This window comes from Charadrius vociferus, unplaced genomic scaffold, assembly GCF_000708025.1.
Source record: "Charadrius vociferus isolate BGI_N301 unplaced genomic scaffold, ASM70802v2 scaffold553, whole genome shotgun sequence".
In the NCBI taxonomy this organism is placed as follows: Eukaryota; Metazoa; Chordata; class Aves; order Charadriiformes; family Charadriidae; genus Charadrius; species Charadrius vociferus.
The window spans coordinates 806939-817926 of record NW_009647688.1 but is presented as its reverse complement, the minus strand read 5'-3'; the positions used below and the strand labels follow the sequence as shown (position 1 = coordinate 817926).

General features: G+C 42.6%; 1 protein-coding gene across 1 annotated transcript in view; it reads right to left on the bottom strand.

Moving 5' to 3' along the window:
- Window positions 1-5404: 5404 nt before the first annotated feature.
- CDH5 (cadherin 5, type 2 (vascular endothelium)) overlaps window positions 5405-10988 on the bottom strand; it is a 12164-nt gene continuing 6580 nt past the window's right edge. Inside the window, exons 6-11 of the mRNA XM_009881391.1 lie at window positions 9795-10048; window positions 9072-9214; window positions 8437-8561; window positions 7256-7364; window positions 6719-6964; window positions 5405-5910 (exon numbers count right to left, since the gene is read on the bottom strand). Coding sequence (XP_009879693.1) covers window positions 5405-5910; window positions 6719-6964; window positions 7256-7364; window positions 8437-8561; window positions 9072-9214; window positions 9795-10048 — 1383 coding nt within the window. The remainder of the gene's footprint in view (window positions 5911-6718; window positions 6965-7255; window positions 7365-8436; window positions 8562-9071; window positions 9215-9794; window positions 10049-10988) is intronic.

The window sequence follows — 10988 nt, the reverse complement described above, 5'->3', positions numbered from 1 at the left end:
CTGTGGCACTCGCGGGGGTGTGACACAGCTGCGGTGCGGGATGTTCTCCCCGCTGTAAGTGCAGCGGTAAAATCCGTACTTCAGGGGCTCTTCGGGTTTTTGGCGTTTTTAGGTTCCTCAGGTTCTCTCTTGAAATGGGGCGAGCGAAAGCACAGGCGGCTGTTCGGAAAAGACATTTTAGAATGATGGAGTCTGGGCTCACATTTCAGTGCATTTTCTCTGTACTGCCCCAGTTGCATAAAAGGAGTTTGTAGCGGCCAGACATTGTCCCAAGAAATCCGGGCCAAGGAGGAGGTTCTCTGCGGGCCAGAGCAGTGGGTGGCTCCGTGGTGGCTCACAGGATCCCAGACTCCCAGAGTGGTGGGGTGGGCAGGGCCTGCTGGAGCTCCCCCATCCCACCCCCCGCCAGAGCAGGGGCACCTCCAGCAGTGGCACAGGATGGCGTCCAGGCGGGTTTGGGATGGCTCCAGAGGGGGAGACTCCCCCCCCTCTCTGGGCAGCCTGTGCCACTGCTCTGCCGCCCTCACGGGAGAGAGGTCACCTTTGTGCCCGTTCCCTCTTGTCCTTGCTCCTTTGGAACCTCTCCATTTGCGAATGTCCTGCTTTGTAGAGGGCATGGCAGGTCAGGCCTCGAGCTCCAGAGGGGCTGCCAGAAGAGCTCCTTGGACCATTCGCAATCCAGCTCTTACTGACTTTCTAAAAACCCTTATTTGGCTTATTTTTCGGCTGTGTTTGCCTGGTGAACTCTGCATTGCTGCATTCTGCTCATTTTGGTAGCTTCATTCAGAGCACTGGCTTTCAAGGAGAGATTCCCTTTTTAAGAGGAATGAAAGAGTTGCAGAGATTTATGATTGGTTGTGGCATTGCTGAAGGGGTTAACGGGAATGGATTAGGAGAGCGTTGTGGGAAAGCAGGTGGGACAGCGCCTGGCTCGGGATAAGCGGAAGGAAACACTGTTTTTCCCTTCTCTTTCAGGTCAGGCAGAAACAAAGTTAGGAAGCTGAGAGAGGTCAGCAATGATCCAGGGGTTTTTATTGCTCATAAAAGAGCTTTGCTGGTTTTGTTGTCCTTTTTCTGATGCAGGCTAAAAGGGTTTTTTTGCTGTTTTGTTTTCTGTCATGCTTTTTCTATGGACTAGATTTAGGCTAAGTCATCCTTTGGTCTGATCAGACTCTTATTCAGTTCCTGGTAAGACTTGATGACTTGTGCTACAGTAAAATAGTGATAGCTTCTTAAATGGGAAAGATATCGCCTTGCTGATTTCTTTCATTCCAGGAAGCATGTGAAGGTACACCCGTAAGAGTTTTATTTCTTATTCCCTCAAACTTGAAAAATTTATTAAAAAAAAAGTAATATGTCAGGAAAGATGGCGATTATTCTTTTTTTTCTGTCCTAGCCCCACCTGGAATATAATGGAAGTAAGCCGAACTATTATTTCTAGCCTAACAGGATATTATATCTGCATGTTTACCCCCACCATGAGCGTTTCCCCTGCTTGTGACATACGGATAGGAGTGAAAACATTTAAAATAAATGTATTTAGATGGATCCATACTGCAAACTCTAAGCTCCAAAAACCCAGCGCGGCTTTACGTGACTTGCTCCCGACAGTTAGTCCTGGCCGGCTGGCAATACCTGTGCTTGGGCCGGTCTGAGCGCCCGCTTGGTGGGCCCCTCCCGGTGCTGCTCTAAGCCCTCGTCACTGAAAGCAGGGAAGGGAAGAACCCACTCATTGAAGAACAAGAACTCGCAAAATACTGTTTTTTCCCTTTTATAATTAGTCCTTCTGTTTTCACTGGATTTCCTGTTATGTTCTTCCTGACAGTGTATCAGCAGTACTGGACTGTAATCGCATAATACCCAATACAGTTGTTCTTTCTTTCTCTGAACAGTGGAAATTTGTTTTGATAACAGACCTTCGCTCACCTGAGCGGTCTGGGAAGCGCGGCCGTGTGCCAGGTGTTGGAATTCAAACAGCTTTTCGTCGCTGCTTTGATGCTTATTGAGGATTCTGATCAAAAGTCATTATTTCATAAAAATTTCTAATGGGATGGGAGTAAAAAACCTTTATTAAATGGCGTGAATTCTGCATCTGAATGTAATAAAATAATAAGTTATGATATATTTTTAGGGATACGATATTAAAATGCATATTAATTAAATGAATAATGAAAACTTTTATGAGAATCTCTGCTACAAGTTGCAAGTAGCTGTTTAATCAAATTCTCTCTATGGAAAAATGCATTTCATTATAAAATAATTAGCACATCTATTGTGTTTTTAATACAACTTGTGCTAAAGTGTGTTTGATCTGGAGTTTGCTTGTGGCAATTAGCAATGAAGGAATTGAACTTTTTTACTTTATTCCGTGCTTTGTAAATTCTAAGTGCCATATCTGGGCAAAATTGACGTGATTTTTTTGAAGCGCTAGAATAATCTTGGGATTATATAGGGATAGTCATTATTAGCAGTGAAAAGAAATGGTAAGGAGTTGTGCTATCTAAAGCTACAAATTTAGGGGTCTTTCTTTTTTTTTTTCCTGTCACAGGTGGGTGCTGTTCTGTCATGTCCTAACTAACTCCCTGACTGCGAGAAGGCTGGAGCTTTTTGCGTGCGCCCGAGTGACCGTGTTTGGGTCCGTCAGCAGGAGCAGGTGAGGGGAGCGGCAGGTCGCAGGGCAGGGCCGGGCGGTGGTGCTGGGCTCTCAGCCTTTCCTTCCGCAGAGTGAGCGCTGATGGACCGCTCCGGCGGTGGGCGCATGTGGAGGTGCCGCGCAGGCGGGTGGTCTGTGCTGGCCCAGGGGTTAGTACTTTCTGTTCCTCAGAGTCCTTTCCCATTCCAGAGGAGTACTCTTCCAGTAGGAAAAAAGGATGGGATCTCGGTAAACACGGTGGTTCAAAATCACCCTGATGCCTGGCTGCTAAAATACCAAACGTCTGCTGGGAAATGGGATGCATCCCCTAGCACTGGCAGGCACGAGTCCCCCGAAGTCGGGGGGTTCAACCTTGCCAGCTGCTGGAACCAGATGGCACTGCTGGGGCTTTTCCTTACCCAGGAGCGTTACTGACAGCTTCCCAAAGACTGGGAGAAAACTGCTTTTGCAGAAAATCTTTTGGTGAATTTGTGTCTAGTCTGAGTTGGCTTAGAGAGCAGATACCAGTGTTTTTATGGTTGAGTTCCCTGTGCTACAAAGCCTGGTATTGTCTTCTGTGTGAAACTCATTAATGCACAGAACATCCAAACTTGAGATTAGCTTTTATGTAGTAAAAAAACCCAAACAGTACAGCAATATAAAAAGAAACTATCCAGTGCAAACACCTTTATACAGTGGAAACTGATACAGCGTTCCTTAAAATAGCTTTATAAAACAGGCTTAAAAATAGTGATTACAGGTAATACTATCTGGATGATGCTTACCAAAGTACTTTACTTACTGCACTAAATAATTTCATAACTAACTTTACCTCTTGATAGCCAATACCTAGTTATGATGAAAACTTTAAACTGTAAGTATTATTAGTTAGCAGTCTTTATAATATACTAACATGTGGAACCTCAGTAGCATACACTGTTGACTGGATTAAGCAAAACAGAAGAAAATGAGCACACTAAAAATAAAACCAAGGCTGTCATCCCCAAACCCATTTCTTTTGTAAAGGATGTGATCCAAACCTGATTTGACTGATGAGCACAATTCTACTTAGTTTCCTTTAGTTCATATTTGAAAATTTGAGTGATTGCATTATTGATGGTAGTAGGCATTAGTCTCCAGCTAAGTAATGTATTGGACACCTTTTTACAGTTGTGAGGTCTAATGTGAGACCATATTACAGTGCATTGCTATTTCCTGCCAAGAAAACATTTTTGGGGAAGGGAATGTAAATTAGAGATGACATGAATAAGTGAAAAGCAAATTTGTGAGGTTCCACTATACTGGTTTAGGGAAAAAAAAAAAGATTTAGTGTTATTTGGTTAGCTACCAAATTTAAATAATCAAATCAACTAAACTAATACATACAGCTCCCACACAGATTCTGCAGAATTGAGTATCTGTGTGGCAGGGCTCTGTTCCTGTTGAAGGTGACGGGAATCTGCATTGCCAGAAGCCAGAGACAGGCCATTGTCCTAAGAGACCCGCTTTTTACAAAACGTATTTGGCTAGGTAACTTCCTGCATGGGAAGTTTCATTCTGTTCATTCCGTGGCTCTTCATGAGGTGAGAAACTGAACACACGCTTCCCAGGGACGTAGTAACTGCAGCTCCAAAACCTTACTTACATTTGCAGTTCTTTTGTGCAGACAAATGTGTGGGTGTGTAGCATTCTGGTTTGGAAGTCTACAATATTTTCCTAGGTGGAAAATACCCGTTTTACAGTACCTGCTTAGAAAAAAATCAAAACAGTTTCACAGTAATGAGGCCCTTCGTTTGTCCCTGAAATAATACAATTGCTTTAATAGTGTTGAATAAAAAACCTATTCAACCTCTTTAGAAATCTAGAGAGACCTATGTTGCCATCTAGAGAGATTTACAGTATTGGAGTCTTAACATTCCCCTGATCTTCGCGTTTCCTGCCCTGCAGGATGTGTGCCGTTGAGTAACACTGAGATCCTATTTACAGAAAGAAAAACCAATTTTGCTGCTAGCTAGAGCAAATTCTAGCACGCCAGAATGGTGCCCGAAATCATCATCAGGCTGTTAAAAATGACAGATGAAACCAGATTGTGCATCTAAAAATCCTGTCTAATTTTATCTTTAGTAACTCGTATATGCAGCAGAGGACTATAAAGCAAGAATAATTAATAGATTGGAAAGAAGGAAAAAATCATGCCTCTTTTTGAAAGTGATGGAATAATTTCTAATATTAAGTGATAGACCATATGTTCCTCCTCTCCTCTGCTGGGTAAGCATAAGCGTGGCATGTCAATAAAGATGTTACAAGAGGGCCAGGCAAACCAGCCGGCTGGAGAGGCAGGAGGTTATCCAAAACATTCCTTCCCAAAGCTACCGAACCTCTATGTTCCAGCGGATGGTGCCCGTGAATGCATGTCGATGAAAACAGTACAGGAGGAGAGGAACGAAGGAGAAACTGGGGACAAAACCACTTTTTAAGGATCAGTGCCTATCGGGGTAGGGAGAGTAGTTGTGTCCTGGAAGACTCGAGCAGATCCTCGAGCAGCAATTTTGGGGAAAGAACTGAATGTTAGCAAGGATAGCAGTGCTGGGGGAAGTCAGTGTACGTGATCTGTGCATTTCTTTTTAACCCTACCGCTGTCAGGTTTTTTTTCATGTCTGTTTGAAATCCTAGTGTGGCTTGGGTGAAGAGCTGTGAGTTCTTCTTTGGCCATTGACAGGCTCTTCCTGTATATCTGTAGTGGGAGGGAGAAAATTCATGGCTAATTTGAACTTAATATGCAAAATCTTCATTTGGTTCTGATCCATACAGCTCAGCTAACATTTTAAACCTGGGGCCCCAGTCATTTAGAAAGTCATAATCAACGTCTGAGTCTGAGGAGCCTGATCCCAAAGAACTGAGAGATTCTGCAATGGACTCAGCACCTTCGTAGCCGTAAATGTGAAGTGTGTCATACGGCAGCAAATCCCTGTCATTGTCGGCTTCATCCTTCTTAACCTCAATCATCATTTCCATTTCTCCAGCACCAGAAGTCAGATTTCCAGGAGGCTTTTGGACTTGTGCATACGGAGAGGGCGCTGGTTCTGGCTTTATGCCGTTCTTGCGGACAGAGTTGAGCACAGATACATCATAGCTGGTGGTATCCATTTCACCACCTCCTTCTTCATCATAAGTGACAAGCTGCTCATGAATCTCTGCCACGTTCCTCCCAAGACCGCTCAAATCCTTCTTGTGTCTCTTTCTTAGAAGAATTAGCAATATGATCACTGCAAAGAAAACTTAGATGAGCACGTGTAAATAGAGAAGTAAGGAAGTAAAACAAATTGCGTTTAAGACGTGTAACACAGTCTGAAATGGCTTTTTTCCGGAGTGAATTTTTTTAAACACATTTATTTAAAAATAGTGTAAAATACTGTTTAACTGTAGGATTTGTATGTTCTCAAGGCATTTCAGCCTGTACAGGAATTGTACAACTGACTCTTGAGCTGGAGTCACAAGTACAAATGCATAGTGTCGCAAGTTCATTGATCAACTACTGCCTTGAACTGGTACGTCTTTTAATGCCAGGCATCAAATGCTACTTGGGTCGTAATTGCAAAGGAGGTCTCTTCTCAAGGCAGAACAAATGGTGCGCCTTCTCTGATAGGCTCCAAATACAGCAAAGAGGTACTGGTCTGCTGATTTGCTACAGATTTATTTATGTATATGAGTTCACTGACTCTTTAAAGCGTTTCCAGACTAGTTCAGCCTTTGGAAACAGGAATCCTATTGTTACTGCCCCAGCACAAATTTCCTGTTTTATAGCTGCATGTGAGCCTAGCAGCAGTAAATCAAGTATATTATGCATACGTGCAATAACCTTTCCAGGGACTCAGCCTGTCCAGTAGAATGAACAGCTTTGTAGCTGAAACCACGCTAACAGGCCAAATAGAAAGAGCAAGTGAGATGAATCAAATAGTTACAGTATTTCTGCCTTCATGACCATTTTATAGCCACAAAGCTTTTGTAGACCTCAGTTAAGAAAAAACAAAACGAAACAATCCCGACATTTTGAGTCAGAGAACATTACAAAAGTCAAATACTTACCAATGATTGTGAAGATACAAATAAAAATTGCCACCAGTGCTTGTATACTAACTCCAACTTGTTTAGCTCTTTCCTCACAAAAAGTGAAGTTGCCTTTTTCATTACACTTGCAGACACTGATGACAAGTGTGTTTGTGCTGCTGAGCTCAGGATCACCGTTGTCTGAGATGATGACAGGCAGGTAGTGGATTTTGGCAAGTTCACGATTAAACTGTCCATATTTGACAGTGATATTAGCTGTGTTATCTGGAAGAAGTAACGACATCTAATTAAGTGATAATCTCTCCCAGATTTTCCGTATAGATTATCAGTCAGTTGGAACATGTCCCCCTTAGACAGAGCCAGCCTTTAGGGAACCCACTGAAACCTGGGTGGCAACAAATGACTTTTTTTTTTTTTTGGTAGGTTAAGCCTTTAAAAATAAATTGTTACTTGGCTCAGCTAGACCAGTCACAGGACATGGTGACAGCTTTTCTCCCCTGTGTCCCAGTGTCTCACTGGGGCTAACTGAGAAAATGCATGGCAGGGATACACTACCGTAGTTCTCAACCAAGGAGAAGTTGCTGTCTTCTGTGGCCAGGGAGTATCTGAAGAAACCTCTAGGTGATATTTCGTCCTTGTCAGTAGCTGAAATCCTGATGATTACCTACAAAGATGGAAGAGGTGGTAATTGTCAGTATACGTTGCCTCCGGTGATACAACAGTGTACAGTATTTAAGGTAGAGCTGGGCTGTGTGTCCTGTATGACCCTTTGCTAAAGGGCAGGATGAGGATATCTTGTGATGCTCCTCTTCAGGTTCTTTCAAGGCAAGTGATTCCCTTGTAGCTCTTCAAAAAGAGCAATCTTGCCCCTTCATTCACAGCTGGGAAACAAAGGAGGAAATCTTGTATAATTAAAGCATAAAAAAAGTCTTATGCTCATAGACATATATCTCTTTTAAATAAAAATTTTAAAAGATGGCTGTTTTCTAAAGTGTTCGACTTGCTTAGAAGTATGGCTCTCATGCACTGAATGTCATTGAGACTGCCACTGCTGAATGACATGCTTGTTTTTGAAAACCTCAACCGGGGCTAGATTAGATGTAAAAAATATAAAAAATGGGTATGATCATGTCCCAAAGGTATTTTGCAAATTAAATGAAAGGTGAAATAATACCTTGTGTGTTCTAACAGATTCCATTTGTCCAATCTGTGACAAAGTCTCTTAATTAATCAAACGTTATATGTATGGGCTAAATACTTGTATCTGAGGCCAAACGTGAAAACCCACAAATACTAAGACTGTTTGTGCATGCAGATGCTCGCACTCCGATGAATACTACAATAATGTTATATGCTGCAATGTTTCTCTTAGTACTTTGAAATAGTTTCATTCTCAGTGTCACATATGAACATTTGTGTGATAAAACTGAATTGCTAATTTTTGCTCTGCAAGGCTTGACTGTACTTCACGGTTCAATTGCTAAAGCACGTACGTACTTAAAAGCCTGGAGGGAGAGGAGCTGCGCGGCCCATGTGCTTCAGCAGATAAAAATCAATATTCCAACAGGGTAAAGTCCTGAAGAGAGATTTCTGACTACTGACGTTTTGGAGATCAGTGAAGTGGTCAGGTGCTTGGGTATGAACACCGACTCTAACTTCTATTAAAAGACATCTTTTGTTTGAGCTTGCAACTAGATAATTGGGGTTTAAGGGAAGAACTCTCCCTCCTGTCTCACCTTTCCTGGTGCAGCATTTTCACACACTCTGGGTTCCTCAGGATAAACAAGTTCTGGAGCGTTATCATTTTCATCAGTGACTATGACGTGAACTTGGGCATGTGATTCTCTGTCAGAAAGACGGCCTGAAACGACAACAACAGTACAGTTCTCTCAGATGTCTGGGATCTCAGGGCTGTCTACCCCCCTCTTTCTAGTCTTTGTGTCCACCTCTGTGCCCCCTGCGTGACGAATACAGAGAGTTTCCAGCTCCACCATTCATTTAAACTTTTCCTTTGACAGATTCGGAGATTTTCGTAAACCCTCTCCCATTGGGCTAAATCCGGAAGGATCTATGAGGAGGGCTTCTCCATGTTCCCCAAGCTGCTTCCTCTCCTCATGCCCTTTTTATTCCTTGTAACAATCTGAATGCATTTTCATAATAGCTAAGGGCCAAATCTTAAAACTATATTTGACCCATTTGTAGGTACTCATTTGATTTGGAAGATTATTGAGCTAACCCTGCAAGCATCCCTTTCATTCGTCGCTTTGTGGGAACCGGCTGTCAGGTTGCGGCTTTCCTTTTTGGTACACTACAGACCTGCTGTAACGTTGTACACCGATTTCTTTCCAGCAGGGAAGAGGGAAACGCTTACCATCTTCAAGGATTTCCTGAGCTGCGACAGTGATGTTGTATGAGGAGCTGAATTCTCTGTCCAGGGGCTTGGGAAGTTGAATGATTCCAGTATCGGATACCCTAATATAGTCTCCATTAGGACTAGCTCTTCGTCGAATAAATCTGTTTTTTGTTTAAAAAGAGATATGTTAAGGCAAGGGTGATAATACCGTTTCACTTCAGTTCTTCATCGTGGAAGGTCAGAGAGTTCTTGTGTGACAAATTACATTAGTATCTTGACCAGGTGCTCTCAGAATATTTCCCTAAAAGTGTGCAAGCTCTGAGAGCAAAATATATCTGTTGGAAAAGTTGCCAGATTATTGTCTTTTGCTGTTTCAGAAGTCTATTTTCTTTTCAAAGCACATGCTTGAGAGAGTTATTACAATAAAAAATGTAACAATAAATTCTAACCATGTAAAGATATCCAGGATTATGCATTTTCCTGTAAATGTGCAAGCGTTTTATCAGTAAGTTTATGTGGTAATTACATTGGTAAATGTAATTTATGTTCATATTTATTTGTTACCATATATATCCATGGCTGCAGTACTGGAAAAATCAAATTGGATTTTTTTATTTTAATTTTTTTTGGCATGCAGATTCTGAAAAATAGGGCCAAAGTCTTAGTTCTTTATGAAATTCTTGGAATCGTTAACAAATTTTCCACTTTAAAACAGAATTACTAAAGCTGGTGTCATGTTACCTGATTTTCCGTTTAGCTGCGTCAGGGTCGTGTGCCCAAACTGAACCAAGTGTTCTTATTTCTGGATCATTTTCCCTTACTTTAAATTCATATGGTAGTTTAGTGAAGACAGGAGGCTCATCGACATCGGTGACTTCAATGGTGACTGTTGAAATGCTCCGAGAGCCACCGGCTTTGAAATAGCGAAGATCAACGGTGGGATCTGTTGCTTCAATGTCAAACCTGTACTCTGCTACTTTTTCGAAGTCCAGGGGCTAGAAAAAAGACAAACACAGATATTCTTCCTTTGGAGATGTCTAAGTAAACTTTGCATAATCTACGCAAATTCAAGCTCTGTGATCTAATTCATGTTTAGAAATATTACCAAATTGCATCTCAGCTGGACTCTTGGGGGAGCATTTCCACATGGAACTTCTCTTTCATAAATAGAGTGGCTCGAGCAACTTCTGGTTTTGAACAGATTCATCCAGTATTCTAAGTTCAGCCAGTATGTCTTGGTTTGAATAGTTTTCTTTTTTCTAATTCTGTAGATATTCTGAAACTTGTTGAGCTCCTTTTTCTCAAAGGTTGGGGACCAGATTCTCCTGGGCTAGGCTTTCTGTTCTGAAGTCATTCAAGACAGACTTCGTAGCCGCACTGACTGATAGCTGGGGCATTTACTGATAAATGACATCCACTTCTGTGTTTCTCCCATTTACTGAGATTATAAAAGGAATCTCACAATGGAAGGAAGGCCAGGAGCTAGGGCGGTAAGAAATGCCCAAACTAGCTCTCATTTCAAAGTTTGGTTCCCTTTGCACTATCGCGTGAGATTATAAAAGCACCCTGAACTGCACAGTACCTAACTGGGGGGACTCTTGTTTTTCCCTTTGAGTAGACATTGGAAATGCTGCTGACACAAAACTGGGAGGAGCGGCTGACACACCAGAAGGCTGTGCTGCCATTCAGCATGACCTGGACAGGCTGGAGAACTGGGCGGAGAGGAACCTGATGAAGTTCAACAAGAGCAAGTGTAGCGTACTGCACCTAGGGAGTAATAACCCCACGCACCAGTACAGGTTGGGGGCTGACCTCCTGGAGAGCAGCTCTGTGGAGTCCTGGGGGACAACAGGATGCCCATGAGCCAGCAATGTGCCCTGGTGGCCAAGAAGGCGAATGGCATCCTGGGGTGCATCAAGAAGAGCATGGCCAGCA